Source organism: Caloenas nicobarica, chromosome 2 (genome assembly GCF_036013445.1).
Source record: "Caloenas nicobarica isolate bCalNic1 chromosome 2, bCalNic1.hap1, whole genome shotgun sequence".
Taxonomy (NCBI): domain Eukaryota; kingdom Metazoa; phylum Chordata; class Aves; order Columbiformes; family Columbidae; genus Caloenas; species Caloenas nicobarica.
In genome coordinates, this window is record NC_088246.1 from 164,913,203 (window position 1) to 164,937,695 (window position 24,493).

The window sequence follows — 24,493 nt, forward strand, 5'->3', positions numbered from 1 at the left end:
GCTGCTGCAGGTGATCATGGGTGTGGTTATGTGTTTATAGACGGGTGATCACAGGTGCAGCTACATGTTTATAGACGGGAGACCTGCTGTGGGTGATCACGGATGCGGTTACGTGTTTATAGACGGGAGATCTGCTGCGGGTGATCACGGATGCAGTTACATGTTTATAGATGGGAGATCTGCTGTGGGTGATCACGGATGCAGTTACATGTTTATAGATGGGAGATCTGCTGTGGGTGATCACGGATGCGGTTACGTGTTTATAGACGGGAGATCTGCTGTGGGTGATCACGGGTGCGGTTACGTGTTTATAGACGGGAGATCTGCTGCGGGTGATCACGGATGCGGTTACGTGTGTATAGACGGGAGATCTGCTGCTGTGGGTGATCACGGATGCGGTTACGTGTGTATAGACGGGAGATCTGCTGCCGTTCCCTGCCCGGCGGGGATGGCCACGGGGTTCAGCTGCCCACAGAACTGGAAGGTGTCGCCTGCTGGCATGCTGGATTTCGGGCTTTGTGTGGTTTCTGTCTATTTTTTTTTGCCAAAGTTTTCAATAACTGAAAGGCAGGTGAGGTAACTCCGGGGTCGACACAACCGTGCGACTCTGGCAGGTCTTTTCAGGGTGGATTTGCAGTTCCAGGGTGGGATGGGAACGGGAGGTACCGGGGTACAGGATGGTGATGGAGCTGGAGCTGGGCTGGACCTGGGGACAGGGAGGCAGACCTGGGGACAGGAAGGCGGATGTGGGGACGAAGTGGCGGAGCTGGGGACAGAGGGGTGGACGTGGGGACGAAGCGGTGGACGTGGGGACAGAGGGGTGGATGTGGGGATGAAGTGGCAGACATGGGGACAGAGGGGCGGACGTGGGGACAGAGGGGCGGATGTGGGGACAGAGGGGCGGACGTGGGGACGAAGGGGCAGACGTGGGGACGAAGGGGCAGACATGGGGACAGAGGGGCGGACGTGGGGACGAAGGGGCAGACATGGGGACAGAGGGGCGGACGTGGGGACAGAGGGGCGGACGTGGGGACAGAGGGGCGGACATGGGGACAGAGGGGCGGACATGGGGACGAAGCGGTGGACGTGGGGACAGAGGGGCGGACGTGGGGCCGTGGAGATGGACGTGGGGACAAGATCCCGGCTTTACCGCTCCGGAGGGGGTGGCAGGGCCCCGTTTTCCGACCCGGGGTGCTGCTGCCCTCGGTGGCCCCACTGTGGGGCAGGGAATGTCCCGAAGCCTAAACACACCGTGGCTGTTGCCCCCGGGCTCCTGGCCACAACCCTTTACAAAAAAAAAAACCAAAAAACCAGAACAAAGAAACAAAACCAACCAAAAAACCTAAAGCCAGGCGTGATGTGGCCCGTCGCCCTTGTACGTGCTGGGATTTGAGCTGGGGAGGAGCCTCAGGTGGCATTTTTGGCTGGACGCATTCACCTTTGTCGTGACAAACTTCTCACGGGAGCTTTGGGAGGGTTTAACCTGAACCAGCGTGTCGCGACCGCAGCCCGGAGACGGAGGGAAAACGGGGTCTGGATTTCACCCCCCGCTCCACAAAGGTGCCGGGTGTGAGGAGGGCGAGCTGGGGAGCTGCCCGAGCCCCCCCGGGGGGACGTGCATGGGAACCCAGAGATTCCGCCCAAAAAGCAGCGGGACCCTTCCCGCCGCGGCGCTGCTTCCTTGGGCGGCGCTGGCCGGGTCGGGCGAGGAGGAGGAGGAGGACGAAGAGGCGTGTGATGAAATTCTCTGGCTGCGGGACGCGGTCAGCGGGTGACTCAGCATCTGGGATCGGCCCAGGCTGAAAATAAACCCGAGCGGAGGCTTTGGAACGGCGTGCGGCGCCACAGGGCGGGCAGGCCGGGGATCCTCCTCCTCCTCCTCCTCCTCCTCTGCGTGTGATACCGTGGGCGCATCGAGCTTGTGCTCAGCACGGGGACCCCGAGAGCCGGTGTGTCCTTGAGTCATCCCACATCCTCAGGGGCTGTGCGGCCTCTCGGGCCCATCGGGGTGAGGGATCATGGAGTCATTTTGGTTGGAAAAGCCCCTCGAGATCGAGTCCAACTGCTCCCCCAGCCCCGGCGCTGCCCCATGTCCTGAGAACCTCATGTCCGTCTGTCCGGCCCCTCCAGGGACGGTGACTCCAGCGCTGCCCTGGGCAGCCTGTTCCAATGCCCCACAGCCCTTTGGGGAAGAAATTGTTCCCCAGATCCAACCTCAACCTCCCCTGGCGCAACTTGAGGCCGTTTCCTCTGCTCCTGGCGCTGGTTCCTGGGGAGCAGAGCCCGACCCCCCTGGCTCCAAGCTCCTTTCAGGCAGGTCAGAGATCAGAAGGTCTCCCCTCAGCTCCTGTTCTCCAGCTGAACCCCCAGCTCCCTCAGCCGCTCCCATCACCCTTGTGCTCCAGCCCCTCACCAGCCCCGTTCCCTTCTCCCAGCTCGCTCCAGCCCCTCAAGGCCTTTCTTGGCGCGAGGGATGGGGCTCCTGCTCGGAGCCGCCATGCCCAGTAGGGAATGCTCAGCCCCCTGGGTGTCCCGTGGGTGCATCGGCCCCTTCCTGGGCGCTGCTGGGACCCGGGACGGGGTTCCCGGGGGTTCCCCCACCCTTGTACAGGCCGCGATCCCCCTCCCGTCCCCTCGCGGGTCCCCCTCTGCTCCCTGTGGCCCGCGGTGACACCGGCAGCCAGGGCGCTGGGTTGGCGGCACGACGCGGGTTTTGCAAGCCCGAGGTTGCTTCCTCGTTAAGAAACGGCTAACGAAGGGCGAGGAAGCTGCCAGAGCCTCGCCGTGCGTTAAGGGGTAAGGAAGGGAGCGCCCACAGCACGGGGGGTCCTGGGGACGGGGCTGGATGGAGCTGAGGGACGGACAGACGGGTGGACAGACGGGTGTGCTGGCGCCGTGGGGCGGACGGGGCAGCCAGGTCGGGTTTGCGGTGCTGCCGGAGCTGCCCGCGAGGGGCTGGGACGGGGACAAACCGACGTCCCGCGCCGGAGCTGCCGAATCTGGAGCCTGTTCCGTGCCGCCGGAGAATTCCTGGAGTAAAACCGGGTGGGCGTCCGCGGCCTCTGGAGCTGCCGGCTCAGACCTGCTCGGTGATAGGTGACCCCTCGGCTGCCCCGGGAACCCTAAAGCCTCAGGGAACCCCATAAAGCCTCGGGCACCCCACAAAGCCTCAGGCACCCCATAAAGCCTTGGGCACCTCATAATGCCTCAGGGACCCCCACAAAGTCTTGGGGACCCCCATGAAGCCTCAGGGACCTCCATAAAGTCTTGGGGACCCCCGTGAAGCCTCAGGCACCCCATAAAGCCTTAGGCATCTCATAATGCCTCAGGGACCCCCAGAAAGCCTTGGGCACCCCATAAAGTGTCAGGGACCCCCATAAACCCTTGGGACCCCCACAAATCCTCGGGGACTCTCCTAAAGCCTCAGGGACCCCCATAAAGCCTCGAGACCTCCATAAAGTCTTGGGCACCTCCATAAAGCCTTGGGCACCTCATAATGCATCAGGGACCCACACAAAGCCTTGGGCACCCCATAAAGTGTCAGGGACCACCATAAACCCTTGGGACCCCCATAAAGCCTCAGGGAACCCCATAAAGCCTCGGGGACCCCCAGAAAGCCTTGGGGACCTCATAAAGTGTCAGGGACCCTCATAAAGCCTTGGGGAACCCCATAAAGCCTCACAGACCCCCGTCTGCTGTCCCTGCAGCTGCTGCCCAGCAAACCAGCACGTTAAACGTCCACGTTCTCGGGGGGTGTGAACTACACAGCGTCTCGCCCGGGTGTAAAATGTCCCCCTGCCATGTGTCTCGCAGCTCTGCAGCACTTCAGCGAGAGCATCCAGGAGTACCTGGCGAACCTGGACAAGGCCCCGGACCCCACGGTCAGGAAGGACACCTTCTCCAACGAGATCTTCAGCGCCTACGAGGTGCTCTTCACCGGCTGGCTGCAGCACCGCGAAGCCAAGGTGGGGATGGGGGGCACGGCGGGACCCCCGGCCCTGGGATCGGGGGGTTGACGTCGGCCTTACCGCATCTCAGCTGTGCCCTTTGTAAGGACGTGGCCCCCAGAAGAGCCGCCCCGGCTCTGATTTAGGGCTGGATGCTATTCCCTTGTCCCTCGGTTGCCACCGTCCCCACGTGTCACACACACACGGAGAATGTGTCACTCCCTCGGTGCTGGACATCAGAGCTGGGGGGTCCTGTGGCCCTTTGGGGACAGTTTGGGCACGTGCCACAGGCGGGAGGTGGCCGGCCGGGCTCTGTCCCCTGCCGTGCCACATCGAGGTGTCCCCATTCCCTGGCCAGGCGAACGCTGGAGGCTCCTGGAGCCTCATTTGGGTTGGAAAAGACCTTTCAGACCATCGAGTCCAACACTGACACTCTCGATATCCACTTGCCAGAAGGACGGTGCCTGATCTCAACAGAAAACGGCGCCTTTTGTCTGGAAAGCTTTTAGTAACGTTCCACACAAATTCAGTGCCGGCATGTCCACTAGTATGACATTTTAGAGCCCCTATTACGCAGAATATTTAAATTGCTTCTAACTTTGTGATGCCGAGAACATTTAGAAGCCACTATATTCATGAATATGAACTTCAGCTTAGGTGAAACTACATTTATCCATGTTCAAGTTGGAATTAAAGAAATTACCCCGTTTTCCCGAAAATAAAACCTACCCTGAAAATAAGCCCTAGTGTGATTTTTCAGGATTTTTGAGGGTGCTCGAAATATAAGCCCTACTCCAAAAATAAGCCCTAGTTATGGTTCATTAAAAAAGTCAATTTAAATAGTGTCCAGGCAGCTACACATGTAAAAAAGTAATAAGTTTTGGAGCAAAAATTAATATAAGATCCTGTCTTATTTTTGCAGAAATGGTAGTGAAAGAAAGGAGACTAACAGGGACTTGATGCTAACAGCACAATACTGATCCAGGCCTTAAGCTGGGTTTATTTTTTGTAATGCTCCGCTGTTACGATGGATACAGCGTAGAGAAAAAGAACCTGTGGAAGTGACTGTACGTTCAGGGCATGGAGGGAGCTCAGGGTTTTATGCTGCTTTAATAAAGGGGATTCACCTTAAATCCAACCTGGTTTCATTTTCTAAAAGAGTTTGAAGAAACAGCCCCAGGATTGTGTGTAAGAGCCGTGGGGCAATCCCCGAATATAAATAGTCTTCAAAGGAGAGAAACAAGACGTCGTACTAAAACCTGATCATATTCCAGAATGTTGCGGTGGTGTGTACCGTGGATTGTTCGCTCCACAGCACCAGTTTAACCTCTTGCGCTTCCACTTCAATGCGTTAAAACCGAGCTTTGTTAGAGGTGAAGATTTCTCACCATTCCTACTCAAAATTGTTTGAGCTTTTTCTTCCTGAGCTTAAACTGTGTCACAGAGGTGGCTGAGTTAATGTTAAAATGAATTGGAGTATCTGTTAAATGCTGTTGCTTACAACTCCTGGTTTTAGACGGTATTTCTGTTAGAAATTCAGAGACTGGCTGGGTAGGGTTTTGGACAAGCGATGAGCAGAGCGACTGAAAGGGGGAGAGATTTAGTACCCCCGTTAGACACAAATCTATGCTTAAAAAAACCAAACCAAAACTCCCGAATACAGCAAAAATACAAAATAATGATAATTTTTAGAAGTATAAAAAAAAAAAAAAGAACGTGGAAGCGTGGGGACGAGCAGGTTGGCGGCAGCGGAGCGATGCTGAGCCGGGCCTGTCCCCAGGGCCCGTCCCCACTGTTGTCACCCGTGTCCCCGCAGCTGCGACTGGCCGTGGTGGAGGCGCTGGGGCCCATGAGTCACCTGCTGCCCGGGGACAAGCTGGAGGAGCAGCTCCCCAAGCTCATCCCCGGCATCCTCGCCCTCTACAAGAAGCACACGGAGGCTTTCTACATCTCCAAGGTGAGCGGCGGGGGGCACAGGCCCCGGGGTCGGGCTCTGCTCCCCAGGGACGAGCGACGGGACCAGAGGAAACGGCCTCGAGTCGCGCCAGGGGAGGTTGAGGTTGGATCTGGGGAACAATTTCTTCCCCAAAGGGCTGTGGGGCATTGGAACAGGCTGCCCAGGGCAGTGCTGGAGTCACCGTCCCTGGAGGGGCTGGACAGATGGACATGAGGTTCTCAGGGACAGGGGGCAGTGCCAGGGGTGGGTTATGGTTGGCCTTGGTGACCTTGAGGGGCTTTTCCAGCCAAAATGATTCTGTGATTAAAAGGGGCCAGTAAGAAAGATGGGGACAGACTTTTTATCGAGACCTGTTGCGATAGGACAAGGGGTGATGGTTTTAAACTGAAGGAGGGAGATTCAGGCTGGATATAAAGAAGAAATTTGTCACGCTGAAGGTGGTGAGAGCCTGGCCCAGGTTGGCCAGAGAGGTGGTGGCTGAACCATCCCTGGAGACATCCCAGGCCAGGCTGGACGGGGCTCTGAGCAACCTGAGCTGGTGCCGATGTCCCTGCTCGTGGCAGGGGGGCACCGGGTGATCTCTAATGTCCCTCCAACCCAAACCACGCTGAGGTTCTGTGATAAGATGGGTTATGCTGCTCTGTGGTGGGTTCGTGATCCCCGGGGATCCTCTATCCTCGGTCTCTGGTCCCCGAGTGTTCTCCGGCGCTAACCGCGGCCTCTCGCTGAGCAGAGCCTCTGCCAGATCCTGGAAGCTTCTGTCAACATCGGCAGCCGCAGCCTCGACGTGCAGCTGGACCCTCTGCTGGGCACCCTGCACCCCCAGGTAGGAGCAGCCGCTCTCGGGAAGGTGCTGGGGGGAAAAGGTGGCTTTTTGGGGGAGCCTGGGCCCCCGGCCGTGTCCCTCGGCGGCTCTGGGCTCCCGTGTGGCTCCCCGGCGGTGCTGCCAGCTCCCGGGATCCCGCGTCTGATAATTGGAAGGAATCACATGCCCGGTCGAGTTGTCTGAAGTGAGAGCGGCTCTGGCTGCACCGTTTTCCAGCAGATCAAACCCAAACCCCTCCGGATCAATGGACCTTCTAAAAAGTTTGCTCTTTGAGGACAAGGGAGGGCATTGAGTTGCCAGGGAGCAGGGACCATGTGGGAGCCCTTCTTGGGCTGCCGAGACCAAAATCATCCTCAGCTGTGTGATGCAAGGTCTGTCACCTCACTGAACTCTTACAATCGTGCTTGCAAGTCTGACCGCTTCTTCTTTTAATACTGAACTGACTTTGAGCCTTGGAAGTGTCAGCAGAGAGAGGCTGTCATTTAAAATACAGGCTTTACCAAAGTGATGTGCGACAACCGAGTGCGGTAACGGTGCCGTTTGTAGGAGCTGCCGCCTGACAATGGGTTTCGGTTGGTAAAAGCTGCTGGTGGCTGCAGGGGGACAGCTCGGGGACAGCTCGGGGACAGCTGGGTCTGTGGGATGCGGGATGTGTCTGGTCCCACCCCGCAGCTCTGGCTTGGTCACAGACTGTAGCGTCTTTCTGGCAGCCTCGAACAGGCAGATGCGCCTTGTCCTTGCTGCAGCATTAGTGTAAATGGACTTAAGAGCTGGAATTATTGGAACAGCAGCCAGCAGGGTTGACTCGCAAGGTTCCGGAGATGATCCCGGTGGGGTGGTGGGGCGGGTTTGGACAAGGCCGGTCCCGCAGACACCCCCTGTGCAGACACCCCGTTCCCAGGCGCTGTCCTGCGATGGTTAATCCACTGCGAGCCGGGCTGAGCTCTGCTGGGGCAGAACGCTCCGCTCTGCACACCCCGCTCCCAGCCCGGCCCAGGGCTCTGTCCGTCCAGTCCCAGCAGGGGCTGGGGGGGCCTGGGGGCTTCTCGCTCCCCCAGCACCCGTGCCGGGTGGTGTCCCTCACCGCAGCTCTTCCTCCAACAGATTTGTGCTCCCGCAGACCCGGCGGTTCCCCTGACGGTTAAAAACCACACTGAGGTTCTCCGGTGCTTCACGGTGCTGGGTAAGGGACGTGGTGGCCGGGCTGTCCTGACGCCGGTGGCTCTGGGAGGGGTCACCAGGGCTGGTGTCTGTCCCCATGGTTTGTGGTCCCCAAGGAGTTCTGCCTGGTGACCTGGGGGTTTGTCCCCCCTGGGCTCGGGGCATGTCCTGGGCATCTCTGGCTCACGTGAGGAGATGCAGGAGGGGAGGACGGTGGTTGTTGTCCGGCTCTGGTCTGGGTGGCACCAGGCTTGCTGGAGGACTCAGTGAAGGGGAAAGGGAGCTGGGGGTCCTGGGGACAGCAGGGTGACCATGGGCCAGCACTGTGCCCTTGTGGCCAGGAAGGGCAATGGGACCTGGGGGGATTAGAAGGGGGTGGTCAGTAGGTCAGAGAGGTTCTCCTGCCCCTCTGCTCTGCCCTGGGGAGGCCGCATCTGGAATATTGTGTCCAGTTCTGGGCCCCTCAGCTCCAGCAGGACAGGGAACTGCTGGAGAGAGTCCAGCGCAGCCACCAAGATGCTGAAGGGAGTGGAGCATCTCCCGTGTGAGGAAAGGCTGAGGAGCTGGGGCTCTGAGCTGGGGAAGAGGAGACTGAGGGCTGACTCATTCATGGGGATCAATATGGAAAGGGGCAGTGTCACAGGATGGAGCCAGGCTCTTCTGGGTGACAGCCAGTGACAGGACAAGGGGCAATGGGTGCAAACTGGAACACAGGAGGTTCCACTTAAATTTGAGAAGAAACTTGTTCCCGGTGAGGGTGCCAGAGCCTGGCCCAGGCTGCCCAGGGAGGTTGTGGAGTCTCCTTCTCTGCAGACATTCCAACCCGCCTGGACACCTTCTGTGTAACCTCAGCTGGGTGTTCCTGCTCCGGCGGGGGGTTGCACTGGATGAGCTTCCGAGGTCCCTTCCAACCCCTGACATCCTGGGACTCTGTGACTCTGCGTGTCCCCGATGGCTGGTGTCTGGCACAGCATCTCCTCGGGGCAGAGCCTGGTCCAGCTGCCTTGGGCCCCACCGTCCCCGTCCAGGGCCATCCCAAAGATGCCCAGCTCCATCCCAAAGGTTCTGTCGGAGCCTTTGGAGCCGTCCCAGCCCCCTGAGCCCTCTCTGAGGCCGGTTCTGCTGCACACTGTGCCCATGGCTGGCGTTTGGCTTTGGGGGGCCCTGCTCCTCCCTGCTCCTCGTTGCCGTGTCTCTTGTACAGCTAACGCGGCGGCTGTTGTGTCCCCCGGTTCTGGCTCTCGTCACCGAGCGGCGGTGGCACGGGCAGCCAGAAAAAGAGCAGCGGGGTGACGAGCTGTGCTGAGTCACGGCTGGTGACGTCCCTTGTTTGGAGGGCAAACCCGTGGCCGAGCTGGTTTCCCGAGCAATCTTCGTGCCTTGGCACAGCCCGTCCCTCCCCAAACCCGCCTCTCCAACGCCCACGAGCGTTGCCCCAATTCCAGCATCCCTCGAGCACTTTGATTTTTAACAATCCCAGTGTCTGGGCAGCACTGGTTGCAAGGTAGGATTTCAGCTCTGTAGAGAAGCGCAGGAAATGTGCTGGAAGCACCGGGGAAAAGCTCCGGGCTGGATGTGAGGAGCAGGACGGGCTGGTTTGCCCGGCTCACAGGGGGTGACATGGGAGCTGTCAGTGTCCCCAGCAGCTGTCAGTGTCCCCAGGGAGCTGGTGGTGTCCCCAGCAGCTGTCAGTGTCCCCAGTAACTGGTGGTGTCCCCAGCAGCTGGCAGTGTCCCCAGGGATCCAGTGGTGTCCCCAGGGAGCTGGCGGTGTCCCCAGGGAGCTGGCGGTGTCCCCAGCAGCTGGCAGTGTCCCCAGTAACTGGTGGTGTCCCCAGCAGCTGGCAGTGTCCCCAGTAACTGGTGGTGTCCCCAGCAGCTGGCAGTGTCCCCAGTAACTGGTGGTGTCCCTAGGGAGCTGGTGGTGTCCCCAGGGAGCTGGCGTTGTCCCGAGCAGCTGTCAGTGTCCCCAGGGAGCTGGGGGTGTCCCCAACAGCTGACAGTGTCCCCAGGGAGCTGGGGGTGTCCTGAGCAGCTTGCAGTGTCCCCATTGGACTGGTGGTGTCCCCATGGAACTGGTGGTGTCCTCAGGGATCTGCTGGTGTCCCCAGGGATCCAGTGGTGTCCCCAGGGAGCTGGCAGTGTCCCCAACAGCTGGCGGTGTCCCCAGGGAGCTGGCGGTGTCCCCAGTAACTGGTGGTGTCCCCAGGGAGCTGGCAGTGTCCCCAACAGCTGGCGGAGTCCCCAGCAGCTGGTGGTGTCCCCAGGGATCCGGTGGTGTCCCCAGCAGCTGGTGGTGTCCCCAGGGATCCAGTGGTGTCCCCAGGGAGCTGGCGGTGTCCCCAACAGCTGGCGGTGTCCCCAGGGAGCTGCCAAGCCAGGAGAGCAGGAGTGGGGCTTTCCGAGTAGTGCGGCATTTGCCACAGCAGGGAAAGGCTCTGATCGCGGGATGCCCTGTTTGGGGACGCCGGCAGCCCAAATCTCTGTGCCATCTGGGGATGCTGTGTCCGTGACAGTGGCTCTGTCCCCCGCAGCCTGCTCCTTCCCCGACCGCGTGCTGGCCTTCCTGCTCCCCAAGCTGGAGAGCAGCGGCGAGAGGACGCGCGTGGGGACGCTGCTCATCATGCGGCAGATCATCAACAGCGCCCGTGAGTACCGGGGAGGCTCCAGGAGGGATTCATCCTTCCTCCCATGGGGTCTGGGATGAGGAGACAAGTCCATCTGTGGCTGCAGGGTCTGGGGAGACAGAAGCCAGTCTGGTGACCCGGCCAGCTGGGAAGGGGACAAGGGACAAATCCTTCCCTGTCGGGGGAGGAGGCTGTTTGGGATCGACAGCTTGAGAGCATCACCGAGCTTTGCCTCAGGTTGCGCCAGGGGAGGTTTAGATTGGATATAAGGAAAAAATTCTTCCCGGAAAGGACTGTGGGGCATTGGAACAGGCTGCCCAGGGCAGTGGTGGAGCCACCATCCCTGGAGGGGTTGGACAGACGGACATGAGGTTCTCAGGACATGGGGCAGTGCTAGAGTTAGGTTAGGTTATGGTTGGACTCAATCCTGAGGGTCTTTTCCAACCAAAATGATTCTATGATTCTCTTTTCCAGCCTCACAAATGGAGATTAAAAAGCCCTTTATTCTTTCATCGATGAGACTCCCTCTGCAAGACGGCAACAATAAGGTGAGCTGAGCTGCTGCTCTGCCACGGGGCACTTCGGGTGGGGGGTTATTTCTGTGTGTGTCCCCACCTCTGCCACCTCCTCCTCTTGCTCGTCTCCTTCCTGCTTGGGGTTTTGCCCAGAAGAAACCCTCCCCGTAACGGGGGAGCACACAGGGACTTGTTTACTGTTCGTGCCCCGTGCAAAGGGCACGTCCGAGCGCGGGCAGCACCGCCTGGCCCGGAGCATCGCTGCTGGGAAGCCTGGTGTAAAAAAAGCGCTCGGTGTAATGAAAACACACGACCCTGCCGGGAGCACCGGCTGCTGGTGACTCGGCTCATGCGGCCACAGGACGCATCCCGCTTGCAAAACCCAAACTTTGCTTTGCCAGATGTAACCACGGGCAGGTGACCCCGCTGTCCTGTCTGTCCCCTCTGACAGCCCCACAGCCTCGGGCAGGTGACCCCGCTGTCCTGTCCGTCCCCTCTGACAGCCCCACAGCCTCGGGCAGGTGACCCCGCTGTCCTGTCTGTCCCCTCTGACAGCCCCACAGCCTCTGGCAGGTGACCCCGCTGTCCTGTCCGTCCCCTCTGACAGCCCCACAGCCTCGGGCAGGTGACCCCGCTGTCCTGTCCATCCCCTCTGACAGCCCCACAGCCTCGGGCAGGTGACCCCGCTGTCCTGTGCGGTGTCCAGCTGCTGCTGGCAGAGCCCAAACCCAGCTGAGGGGTTGGGTAAAACCCAAACAACCATTCCCTGCGAGGAGGAGGAGGAGGAGGAGGCGGTGAGGGGCAGCTGTAAGGAGGACCCTGCAGTGTCCCCACCCTGACGCCGGTGCCACCGCTCTGCCCATGCAGGTGAAGCGGGCGCTGGTGCAGGTGATCAGTGCCATGGCTCACCACGGCTACCTGGAGCAGCCCGGCGGCGAGGCCATGGTGGAGTTCTTGGTGCGGCAGTGCGCCCTGCCCTCAGAGCCGGTGAGCACGTCCTGGGGAAAACCCTGAAGGAAGGTACCTGGGGCGGGAAAAACCCCAAAGAAAGGCTCTGCAGAGGGGTCTGGACTGGCTGGATCGATGGGCTGAGGCCACTTGTCTGAGGGTCACCAGGGCCAAGTGCCGGGTCACAACAACCCCATGAATGCTCCAGGCTCAGGGAAGAATGGCTGGGAAGAAAAGGACCTGGGGGTGTTGGTGACAGTGGCGGAACATGAGCCAGCGTGTGCCCAGGGGGCCAAGAGGCCACCGGGTCCTGGCTGGTACCAGCACTGGGGTGGCCAGCGGGACCAGGGCCGTGACCGTCCCTGTGCTGGGCACTGGGGAGGCCGAACCGCGAATCCTGGGGGCAGTTCTGGGCCCCTCACGGCAAGAAAGGCCTTGAGGTGCTGGAGCGAGTTGAGAGAAGGGAACGGAGCTGGTGAGGGGCTGGAGCACAAGGGTGATGGGAGCGGCTGAGGGAGCTGGGGGTTCAGCTGGAGAACAGGAGCTGAGGGGAGACCTTCTGATCTCTGACCTGCCTGAAAGGAGCTTGGAGCCAGGGGGGGTCGGGCTCTGCTCCCCAGGAACAAGCGCCAGGACCAGAGGAAACGGCCTCAAGTTGCGGCAGGGGAGGTTGAGGTTGGATCTGGGGAACAATTTCTTCCCCAAAGGGCTGTGGGGCATTGGAACAGGCTGCCCAGGGCAGTGCTGGAGTCACCATCCCTGGAGGCGTTTAAAACACACATAGATGATGTTCTCAGGGACAGGGGGTAGTGCCAGGGTAGGGTAATGGTTCGACTTGGTGACCTTGAGGGGCTTTTCCAACCAAAATGATTCCATGATTCCAAACCTCAGGAGCAGGAGAGATGCTGTTGGGGCAGCTGTCCCTGTGTGTCCCTGTGCCCAAAGGCCACCAGCCAGGACAGGGTGACCTCCACCTCCTGCCAGCTCTGTGCCCCCTATGTAGCTGGGGTCAGGCTCGTGCCCTCTTGGAGGGGGCAGCTCCTTATGTGGGGGTCTGGCTGCCTCCAGCCCCGCTTGTCCTGCTGGGCTGCAGAGACATGGGCACAACCCAACCCACCCTTGGGCACAACTCAGCCCACCCATGGGCTCAACCCAACCCACCCTTGGGCACAACCCAACCCACCAGTGGGCACAACTCAGCCCACCCTTGGGCACAACTCAGCCCACCCTTGGGCTTAACCCAACCCACCCTTGGGCACAACGCAACCCACCCTTGGGCACAACGTAACCCACCCTTGGGCTCAACTCAACCCAACCTTGGGCTCAACCCAACCCACCCTTGGGCACAACGCAACCCACCCTTGGGCTCAACCCAACCCACCCTTGGGCACAACCCATCTCACCCTTGGGCACAACCCAACCCACCCTTGGGCTCAACCCAACCCACCCTTGGGCACAACCCATCTCACCCTTGGGCTCAACCCAACCCACCCTTGGGCACAACCCAACCCACCCTTGGGCTCAACCCAACCCACCCTTGGGCACAACCCATCTCACCCTTGGGCTCAACCCACCCTTGGGCACAATCCAACCCACCCTTGGGCTCAACCCACCCTTGGGCACAAGCCAACCCACCCTTGGGCACAAGCCAACCCACCCTTGGGCTGAACCCAACCCACCCTTGGGCACAACTCAGCCCACCCTTGGGCTCAACTCAGCCCACCCTTGGGCACAACCCAGCCCAACCTTGGGCACAACCCAGCCCACCCTTGGGCACAACCCAGCCCACCCTTGGGCACAACCCAACCCACCCTTGGGCACAACTCAGCCCACCCTTGGGCACAACCCAACCCACCCTTGGGCTTAACTCAACCCAACCTTGGGCATATCCCAATCCATCCTTGGGCTCAACCCAACCTAACCTTGAGCTGAACCCACTCTTGGGCACACCTCAACCCAACTTTGGGCATAACCCAACCCATCCTTGGGCTCAACCCAGCCCAACCTTGGGCACAACTCAGCCCACCCTTGGGCTCAACCTAACCCACCCTTAGGCACAACTCAACCCACCCTTGGGCTCAACCCAACCCACCCTTGGGCACAACCCATCTCACCCTTGGGCTCAACCCAACCCGCCCTTGGGCTCAACCCAACCCACCCATGGGCACAATCCAACCCACCCTTGGGCTCAACCCACCCTTGGGCACAAGCCAACCCACCCTTGGGCACAACCCAACCCACCCTTGGGCTCAACCCAACCCACCCTTGGGCTGAACCCAACCCACCCTTGGGCACAACTCAGCCCACCCTTGGGCTCAACTCAGCCCACCCTTGGGCACAACCCAGCCCACCCTTGGGCACAACCCAGCCCACCCTTGGGCACAACCCCAGCCCACCCTTGGGCACAACCCAACCCACCCTTGGGCACAACCCAACCCACCCTTGGGCACAACTCAGCCCACCCTTGGGCACAACCCAACCCACCCTTGGGCTTAACTCAACCCAACCTTGGGCATATCCCAATCCATCCTTGGGCTCAACCCAACATAACCTTGAGCTGAACCCACTCTTGGGCACACCTCAACCCAACTTTGGGCATAACCCAACCCATCCTTGGGCTCAACCCAGCCCAGCCTTGGGCACAACTCAGCCCACCCTTGGGCTCAACCTAACCCACCCTTAGGCACAACTCAACCCACCCTTGGGCTCAACCCAACCCACCCTTGGGCACAACCCATCTCACCCTTGGGCTCAACCCAACCCACCCTTGGGCTCAACCCAACCCACCCTTGGGCACAAGCCAACCCACCCTTGGGCACAACCCAACCCACCCTTGGGCACAACCCAACCCACCCTTGGGCTCAACCCAACCCACCCTTGGGCTGAACCCAACCCACCCTTGGGGACAACCCAACCCACCCTTGGGCTCAACTCAACCCAACCTTGGGCATATCCCAATCCATCCTTGGGCTCAACCCAACCCAACCTTGGGCACAACTCAACCCAACCTAACCTTGGGCTGAACCCACTCTTGGGTACACCTCAACCCATCCTTGGGCTCAACCCAGCCCAACCTTGGGCTCAACCCAGCCCAACCTTGGGCACAACTCAGCCCACCCTTGGGCTCAACCTAACCCACCCTTGGGCTCAACCTAACCCACCCTTGGGCACAACCCAACCCACCCTTGGGCTCAACCCAACCCACCCTTGGGCTCAACCCAATCCACCCTTGGGCTCAACCCAACCCACCCTTGGGCTGAACCCAACCCACCCTTGGGCACAACCCAACCCACCCTTGGGCACAACCCTGTCCCCTCAGAGCGGAGCCAGGCGATGGTTTGTGCTGCGGGGTCTCTGCAGCCCTTCCGAGCTCCATGGGTAGAGCTGGAGCACGAGCTGGTGATGGGCCATGAAGCAGGAGGTTTTGGGGTTCTGTCCCCTCCTTCTGGGGTGCCCTTTGCCAGATGTGTCATCCCGATGGCTTCGGCTTCCTCCGCACTGACCTGCGCTTCCCCTCTCCTCCAGCAACCCAAAAAACAGCCCGCGGACGCCGATGACCTCACGAGCGACGGTGTCCGGAGCATCAGCGTCAATACGCTCTTTCTGCTCAGCACGACTGTGGACAGGATGAACAACGTGAGTCTGCGCAGTCATCCCTGCCCTTGTAGGAGCTACTGTCACCATCCCCTTGCTTCCACGAGCAGGGCAGAGGTTTGGGTTGGAAGCTGTTGTCCCAAGGACCTGTGTGTACCCTCCCTGTGGGCATCTCTGAGGCTGGAGCGAGGTGGTGGTGCTGGAAATATCAGTGAAGACAGATGTGGAGCTGTCGGAGCGGGACAGAAGAGGGACACGGGAATGGGTCGAGGGCTGAACAGCTCTGGGGAGAAAGGCTGAGACAGCTGGGGGTTCAGCCTGGGGAGGAGAAGCTCCAGGGAGACCTTAGTGTGGCCTTTCCGGACTTAAAAGGGGCCAATGAGAAAGATGGGAACAGACTTTTTAGCAGGGCCTGTTGTGATAGGACAAGGGGTGATGGTTTTAAACTAAAGGAGGGAGATTCAGGCTGGATATAGAGAAGAAATTTGTCACGCTGAGGGTGGTGAGAGCCTGGCCCAGGTTGGCCAGAGAGGTGGTGGCTGAACCATCCCTGGGGACATCCCAGGCCAGGCTGGACGGGGCTCTGAGCAACCTGAGCTGGTGCCGATGTCCCTGCTCATGGCAGGGGGGGCACTGGGGGAGCTCGGAAGGGCCCTGCAACCCAAACTATTTGATGATTCCATGAAAGGGAACACCCGGGGCTGCAGACATTGAGCACAGGCAGTGGACACCTCTCCCCTCTGGTTAGGGGAACTCGGGGATTTTCGCCATCATCAAAATGCGTTTGACCCGGCATCTCCCCCATCCGCTCCTCTGTCCCGATGTCTCCGTCCCGCAGCCGGGTGCCGCCATCTCCCCTCTCCCTGCAGGTCCTGTGGCCGTACCTGCTGGAGTTTGTCACCCCCATCCCCTTCACCAACGCCCTGACCCCGCTCTGCAAGAGCCTCCTGCATCTGGCCGTGAAGAAGCAAGAGGAGGGAGACAACGCGTCCCTCATCCGTTACGACCTGAACGGTCAGTACCGGCAGCCGTGGGGCTGTGGGAGCTTGGCAGTCGCTGGGCTGCTCCCTGGGAGATGCTGTTTTACGCTTTTTTCCCTTCTTTTTCCAGCAAATCTGCCTTCGCCCCACGCTCTAACGACGCGGCTGCTGGTGAGTGACCTGCAGGCAGAGCTCTTCCTTCTCTGGTCACCGGCAGGTCCGATGGAAGTTCCCTCTGTCCCCTGTCCCCGATGGCCCAAGAGGAGCCTGTCCCAGCGCACGGGCAGGGTGACACCCCGTCCCACCTCGCTGCTGCTTGCAGGGGTTCCCGTACCCAGCACCAGCTCTCGGTCGGTGCGTCCCTGTCCCCTCTGCACGCCGGAGCAGCTCCGTGTGGGTTGGGACAGCTCAGGGTCCCTCGGGACACCCGGGGCCGTGTACGAGGAGCGTGCGGCGCTGCAGAGCCCCAGGTGTGCTCACAGGGCTCTGGGAAGCTGCTCCTCAGCCTCGGGAACCTGGGTTTCCTCCTCTTCGCCCAGGAGAGACACCCCCTGACCACATTTCTCTATCGAGCTGGACCTACAAGATGAAGCTGTGTTTTCACTGAGTGTAGAGATCCATCGCCTCCCAGCATTGCATTCCTGGGCTTTTTTGTTTCATATTTTCTGACCTGCAGCCTGCAAAGGACTTTCTCTGTGCTAACACCCTTTGTTCTGTCCCCAACCCTGCAGGTTGTGTCGTCCCAGCCGTACGTGGGAGACGGGCGAGGAGCGGCCGCCCTGCGCCTGCTGAGCGTGTTGCGCTGCAGCGTCCACCCCGCGCTGGAGCAGCTCTGGAGCAAGAAGGTCCCTCTGCTGGTGGAGCACATAGAAGGTGGGAAGGGGCTTCTGCTCAGGAGCAGCTGCGGGAATCACCTACTCCGAGCTGGACTGTGTGTGCCCAGGCATTTCGGGGTGTCCAAGGACAGAGTGGGGTGCTGCCCAAAAGCCTGATAGAGTTATAGAATCATTTTGGGTGGAAGAGCCCCTCTAGATCATCAATCCAACCATAACCCACCCCTGGCACTAACCCCTGTCCCTGAGAACCTCATCTAAACGCCTTTTCAACCCCTCCAGGGATGGCGACTCCAGCACTGCCCTGGGCAGCCTGTTCCAATGCCCCACAGCCCTTTGGGGAAGAAATTGTTCCCCAGATCCAACCTCAACCTCCCCTGGCGCAACTTGATGACTCTCAGTACATTGTAGCTCTCAGAAGTGTCATTTCCTATTTTATTAATGACTTTAATCACCCTGGTGTCGCTAATTCCTACCAGGAGTGCCTGTGTGCCTCACATTAGCCCCACTGTGTCCACTGCAGGACACACAGCATTTAGTAGAATCATAGAATCATTTCAGTTGGAAGAGATCCTCAGGATCATCGAGTCCAACCATAACCTAACCCAACTCTAGCACTGCCCCATGTCCCTGAGAACCTCATGTCCGTCTGTCCAACCCCTCCAGGGATGGTGACTCCAGCACTGCCCTGGGCAGCCTGTTCCAGTGCCCAACAGCCCTTCTTTTGGGAAGAATTTTTTCCTCATTTTCCTAATTCAGTGAAGAATTTTTTGAGGAGGGGTCTGTCCCTTGTGTGTTGTCCAGTGAGGACCAGAAGCTGGTGTGAACCTTCTGCTTTTTCCTAGAGAACACGGAGAAGCCGCTGTCCCAGAAGGAGTGGGAGGAGAAGCTGCTGCTGGTGAGGGTCCCGGTGCCGGGGGGACCGCGGGGCGGTGGGGGGTCATTCCTTGTTGTGCTGCTTTGACTTCTCACTTCGGGAGTGGAGATGCAGGTCACAACTCTCAGGGAAGGTTAAAAATGAGTTTTCAGGCATGCTGGTGGGTCAGAGAACAGCGGTCCCGGGGGGGCTCCCCGTTTAATTGCAGAGCCTTGAAATAGGGCACGGAGAAGCGGTCGAAGCTCGTCCCGCTCCTCTGACGATGGCCGTGTTACCTGGGTGCAGTTTATCCTGGGAGAGACCCAACCCTGAGGAAAAACGCACATTTCTGGGGCTGTGAGCTTGCAGGATCTGCGCTGGGGGGTGGGCAGCCTCCCACAGCCATCTGGGGCGTCACTTGGTGGGGACAAGGCTCTGGGCACAGGTCACACAACATCCCCCGTGGTTTATTTATTGCCCCCCGGCTGAGGCTACAGGCGCAGCCGGGACCAGGTCTGTTGGCCGCTGACGGTTCTTCCTCCCACAGTTCCTCCGGGAGACGCTGGCGGTCGTTTCTGACAACACCTGGATTTGCCATTTCGTCACCGAGATGTGCCGGCAGCTGAGCAGCTACAACGGCGTCCCAACAGAGAAGGTGATGCCAACGGCGTGGTGCCAGGAAAGGGGCGTTAGAATCACAGACGGTTTGGGTTGGAAGGACCTTCCCAGCTCCCCCAGTGCCCCCCCTGCCATGAGCAGGGACATCGGCACCAGCTCAGGTTGCTCAGAGCCCCGTCCAGCCTGGCCTGGGATGTCTCCAGGGATGGTTCAGCCACCACCTCTCTGGCCAACCTGGGCCAGGCTCTCGCCACCCTCAGGGACAAAACATTCTGATATCCAGCCTGAATCTCCCTCCTTGAGTTTAAAACCATCACCCCTTGTCCTGCCACATCAGGCCCTGCTGAACATTCTGTCCCCATCTTTCTCATAAGCCTCTTTAAATATTGAAAGGCCCCAAGAAGGTCTCCCCAGAGCCTTCTCCTCTCCAGGAGGGAAGGAGAAATAGCAGGAGGTTGGTGAGGTGTCTGGGCAGGCTTGAAAATTGAAATACTTCCCAGTCCATGGCCACATCGCTGGCTAGAGAGGCCCTGACCGGGCCGCGTTGCTCTGTTTGTGCTATTGGGACCCAACTTGTGGTCCCTGCAGCTTGTGTTAACACCTGCTGTGAGTGGGTCTGTAATTGAGCTGAGTGAGAAACAAGCTGAACCAGGCGCAGAGCTCTCTGGTGGGGAAGGGGAGGAACCAAGTGACCCGGTTTGTGACAGCACTGGTGCCGGGTGGGCTGCGAGGGGTCACCCCTGGGCTGGGGAGCAGAGGACGTGGAGGATCTTGCGGTGTTGGGTCAGGAGGGATGGGGTCTCCTTGGGGTTGGGGTCTCCTTGGGGATGGGGTCTCCACTGGAATGGGGTCTCCATCAGGATGGGATCTCCTTGGGGATGGGGTCTCCTTGGGGATGGGGTCTCCTTGGGGTTGGGGTCTCCTTGGGGTTGGGGTCTCCTTGGGGATGGGGTCTCCTTGGGGATGGGGTGTTTGTGCAGGGGTAGGAGCAGCCGGGGCTGAGCCCGGCTTGGCGGAGGCACCGCTGGGCAATCTGTCCCGGTGCTCCCTATGTTGCGGTGACTTTGTTTGTCCCTGGGCAGGAGCGAGGGTTTGGTTAGACCTGTTCCTGGCTCAGAGCCCTTCCGAGATTAAGGGTGTATTTGGACCCTGAGCCGCTGATCAGGCTTAGCTGAGGGCGCCTGGCTGTTCCTTGGACCGAGCGCTGCTCTGCCATGGGACGTCTGTCCCAGTGCTCCCAGTGTCCCAGCTGCTCAGGGCCGGGCTCTATGTGCACCTTTGCATTTGGGCGTGAGGCTCCCGTGTGCTGCGAGGAGTAATTTCTGCGTGTTCCAGCTCAGCCTGCCTCCGAGCGGTGTCACGGGGCGGTGACGTTCCTCTTGCTCTTCCAGAATTTCCTGTACAAATGCATCGGGACGACGCTCGGGGCGTGTGCCAGCAAAGACCTCGTGCAAAAGCAGCTCCAGGAGCTCCTGGAAATGGCCAGATACCACGAGGAGGTGGAAAGGGAGGTGAGGAGTTGTGCCCAACATCCCGAGGGCCATCCTGACAGACCAGGGGAGCAGGCCCGCCACGCTGGACCTCTCTTTTCTGGTCCCACCACGTCTGGGCTGGGCTTGAACCTCCTGGAGAACGGGTTGTAGGGTGAATGAGCCCAGGGAAATGGAGAGAGCCCACCCGCAGCAACCCAATGGCTGGGGGCCTTGGGACACTGTTTTAAGTGACGTGTGGCCCCAGACTGGGACAGGTGCTGTTTCCCAGCCCTAAGTGAGCTGATGGAGCTGCTGCCGCAGGGAAATCATAGAATCACAGATGGTTTGGGTTGAAGGGCCCTTAAAGCTCCCCCAGTGCCCCCCCTGCCATGAGCAGGGACATCTGCACCAGCTCAGGTTGCTCAGAGCCCCGTCCAGCCTGGCCTGGGATGTCTCCAGGGATGGTTCAGCCACCACCTCTCTGGCCAACCTGGGCCCATCACCCTCAGGGCCAACAATTCCTTCCTCATGTCCAGCCTGAATCTCCCTCCTTGAGTGTGAAACCATCACCCCTTGGCCTGTCGCAACAGGCCCTGCTGAAAACTCATCTGCTTGTGGATGCTTTGCAGCATTTGCTTCACCACCAGCCCAAACCCTCCTTCTCTACCCTGGAGCTGAGGTTGGGGTTAAGCTCGGCCTGGCCTGACTCATGCCCTGGTTTCCCTTTGAACTCGGCGGAGCAGACGCCGCGCTTGGCGGTGCCGCTGCCCCGCGTTGCTCCGCCGTTCCGTGCAAACACGAGCTCGCTGCCTGGCTTGGCTCCAGCTTACGCAGCTCCATCCAGGGCTGCTCTTGAATAAACTGTTTATGGAGTCTCAGCCCGGCTCGCCGGACCTCCCGGAGGCTGGGCAGAGAGGCAGGACCTGCTAAGCTCGGCTTTGCTCTCGCTTCCAGACCGGGCTCCCGTTTCCCGCAGAGCAGCTGACTTCTGTGTGTCTTGTCTGCGCTGAGCCCGCGGCTCCTCTGGAGCCGTGTCCCAGCCTGTCACCCAGACAAGGACAGCGTTGTTGTGTCCTCTGTCCCCTGGGGACACGTCCCTGGCCAGGAGAGGGGAGGGCTGGCTGCCAGGGCTGACCCAGCTTGGCACGGCTCAGGTGCTGGGAATTAAAACCAATAAACAGGCTTGTTTTAAGTGTCAGCTGGGGCTGGGGAATTAATAGCTTTCTGCTAATGTGTTTTCTCTGCTTCCTCCAGGGACTGGCTTCCTGCTTTGGGATCTGTGCAATAAATCACCTGGAGGAAACCCTGGCCAAGCTGGAAGATTTTGTTAAGTCTGATGTCTTCAAGAAATCCGTGGGGCTGTTCAGTATCTTCAAGGTAAGAGCCGAGGGGCCCCCGCCGCGGCGCAGCCGGCAGCAAAAGCCTCGCGCCGGCTTCTTCAGCTGCGGCGTGTGCTGGAGCCACCGCGGAAAGGAGTTCATGTCCCACTCAGGGTGTTTGGCCCGGGCCTGGGACACCCCCATGTCCCCGGGGAGCTGCTCCTGGTGTCGGGGGCTGCTGGAATCCCCGCCTCGCTCCCAGCCTTGCGGGCTCACGTCCCCCTGAAGCTGTTTGCTCGCTGGGTGGGCTTGAGTCAGCCAGAACTTGCCTCCTGCATCGGTCGGGGGACCCTGGCGCGGTTTGGCTGTCACGCGTGTGGGTGCTGACAGCGGTCCCCTGTGCACCCAGGAGTCAGGGGTGTTTTGTGCCCCGAGCACTGGCAGCAAAAGCCTTTCCGCAAATTTTCTGCCCCAGGCGGCTGGTTTAATTCCCAGTCTGGTGTCTGAGGGGCAGGATTGGTGCTGGGGGGGCACAGAACAGAGCTCAGCCCACAGCAAGAGGGTGCCCGGAGCTGGGCCAAGGAGCTCTTGTGCTACCCAGTCCCTCAGCCGTAGTACAAGGGATTGGCCGTGAACCTGGGATGGCGTGGGCGAAGCCTTTAGCAGCACTGGTTAATGGCCAGTGGATGCTGATTTCTAGCATGTTAATTAACCAGCAATTTACCTGGTTAACGTGGCTGGGCTGGGTCTTGGGTGCTTCCCAGCATGTCAAACAGGTAACGCTTGATGGCAAACGGGGCTGGTGCCTTGGGCAGAGTCATGCTGCACAAACAGCGCGTGATCGGACGCCCGATGCTCCGTCAGGGCTCCGGAGGTCGCTGCCAGCACCAAAAGGAAGGGAAGCGAAGGTCCAAAACACGCTTGGAGGGGCCCTCATGTCCTTGTGAGACCTGGGAATCACAGAATTGTTTTGGTTGGAAGAGCCCCTCAAGGTCACCGAGTCCAACCATTACCCTACCCTGGCACTACCCCCTGTCCCTGAGAACATCATCTCTGTGTGTTTTAAACGCCTCCAGGGATGGTGACTCCAGCACTGCCCTGGGCAGCCTGTTCCAATGCCCCACAGCCCTTTGGGGAAGAAATTGTTCCCCAGATCCAACCTCAACCTCCCCTGGCGCAACTTGAGGCCGTTTCCTCTGCTCCTGGCGCTTGTTCCTGGGGAGCAGAGCCCGACCCCCCTGGCTCCAAGCTCCTTTCAGGCAGGTCAGAGATCAGAAGGTCTCCCCTCAGCTCCTGTTCTCCAGCTGAACCCCCAGCTCCCTCAGCCGCTCCCATCACCCTTGTGCTCCAGCCCCTCACCAGCTCCGTTCCCTTCCAGAAGAAGAACCAGCCCTGGCTCCCCCACTGTTCCCCCGTTAGCTTCCCTGCTGTTCCTCCCGTTAACATCCTCATCTGCTCCAACAGGACCGTAGTGACAACGAAGTGGAGAAAATCAAGAGCACCCTCATCCTGTGCTACGGCTACGTAGCCATGTACGCGCCCAAGGAGCTGGTGCTGTCCAGGATCGAAGCAGACATCCTCAAGAACATCTTCCAGTACTTTAACACTAAGGTGAGCTGCTGGGCCCCCCCGGCCTCCCGTGGGGCAGCCAGGCTGCTCTGGGTGCTGAGACCCCCACAAGGTCATTCCCTGTGGAGTCTCCTCACTCCTGCATTGCTAATGTGTCTTGTTTTTTCACTCGTTCAGGTTCTGGGAATAAAGGTAGAAACCAAGGTACAGTGTGAGGCGTTAAACCTGAGCTCCTCTCTGCTCTGTCCTGCTCTCTCTGTCCGCCTCTCGCTCTGGGTTCCCCCCGAGCAGCCCCTGCTCTGCCCACAGCAACACCTGGGGACCAGGAGAGCCGCTCTGAGCTCCCCAGCCGCGTCCTCCAGGCTCAAACTGTTGCCTGAAAGTGCCAAAATTCACAGCAAAGGGAAGCGAAAAATGCCTTTCTGGCAGGGAGGAGCTGTAGGTGAATTGCTGAGCTGCCCACAGCTGCCTTGGCTTCCCACAGTGGAGCTCAGAGCCGTCCCCAGGAGGGTGTGAGCTGCTTTGGGTTGGCACTCGTGGCGAGATGAAGAGGACCGGGGTTGCTGCTCAGGGCTCTGTCGCGGCACAATTGGGATCCCCGGGTCTCGCCCACGCGCTTTGCTGGGGAACAAACTCACCACTCGGCTCTAATCCACTAAACTAATTATCCTGCTTCCCCCCGGAACAATCATTCAAAGGGGCAGATATTAAAAGCCAGGTTACTGTCCTGGGGAGCAACGAGGGGCTGTGTTTTGAAATTTGTCGGTTTTTTGAGGCTGAACAAGACAAATGGCGTTTGTCAAAGTGAACTGTCAGGCCAAGGACTCCTGCTCTGGGTTCCACTAATGTGTTTTCCTTCTGGGCTCCCGCTGGCACTAACAGCTTCTGCAGAGCATCTCTGGTCCCCGAGCTGGGACCTGCTCGCTCAAACCATTTCTGGTCCCTCAGCCGTCCTGGGGATCTCACCTGAAGTGGGGAGTGAGGGCTGGGACCGGGGGAGCATGTTGAATGGGGCGAGGGGCCCCGTTTCGGGGACGTGAATAGGCCTGAAGGTCATTATCCCCCTTGCCATCCTGACGAGCCGGCAGCCTGACGAGCGGGTCCACCTCCTCCGTGGGGCTGTGGTCACCACTGCGGAGCCACCGGCTCCCAGGGAGGGCTGGTGCCTCCTCTCGGCCCCGTGTCCCCTGTCCCAGACCCCGAGCTGCGCAGGAGGAATGGCTCAGGGTGCTGCCTCCACGCAGAGGAGCCGACCCTGGCAGGACTATCCTC

General features: G+C 59.8%; 1 protein-coding gene across 2 annotated transcripts in view; it reads left to right on the forward strand.

Annotated features, from left to right (window-relative positions):
* MROH1 (maestro heat like repeat family member 1) overlaps nt 1-24,493 on the forward strand; it is a 65,295-nt gene that overhangs the window by 7,273 nt on the left and 33,529 nt on the right. The window contains exons 7-23 of one of the 2 annotated variants that reach the window (XM_065627373.1): nt 3,814-3,965; nt 5,764-5,904; nt 6,638-6,730; nt 7,835-7,913; nt 10,425-10,538; nt 10,992-11,065; nt 11,900-12,019; nt 15,506-15,616; nt 16,444-16,588; nt 16,685-16,725; nt 17,286-17,427; nt 18,233-18,285; nt 18,791-18,898; nt 20,253-20,372; nt 21,588-21,710; nt 23,117-23,263; nt 23,399-23,425. In XM_065627373.1, coding sequence (XP_065483445.1) covers nt 3,814-3,965; nt 5,764-5,904; nt 6,638-6,730; nt 7,835-7,913; nt 10,425-10,538; nt 10,992-11,065; nt 11,900-12,019; nt 15,506-15,616; nt 16,444-16,588; nt 16,685-16,725; nt 17,286-17,427; nt 18,233-18,285; nt 18,791-18,898; nt 20,253-20,372; nt 21,588-21,710; nt 23,117-23,263; nt 23,399-23,425 — 1,790 coding nt within the window. The remainder of the gene's footprint in view (nt 1-3,813; nt 3,966-5,763; nt 5,905-6,637; nt 6,731-7,834; nt 7,914-10,424; nt 10,539-10,991; nt 11,066-11,899; nt 12,020-15,505; nt 15,617-16,443; nt 16,589-16,684; nt 16,726-17,285; nt 17,428-18,232; nt 18,286-18,790; nt 18,899-20,252; nt 20,373-21,587; nt 21,711-23,116; nt 23,264-23,398; nt 23,426-24,493) is intronic. The other variant, XM_065627375.1, reaches the window with a different exon arrangement.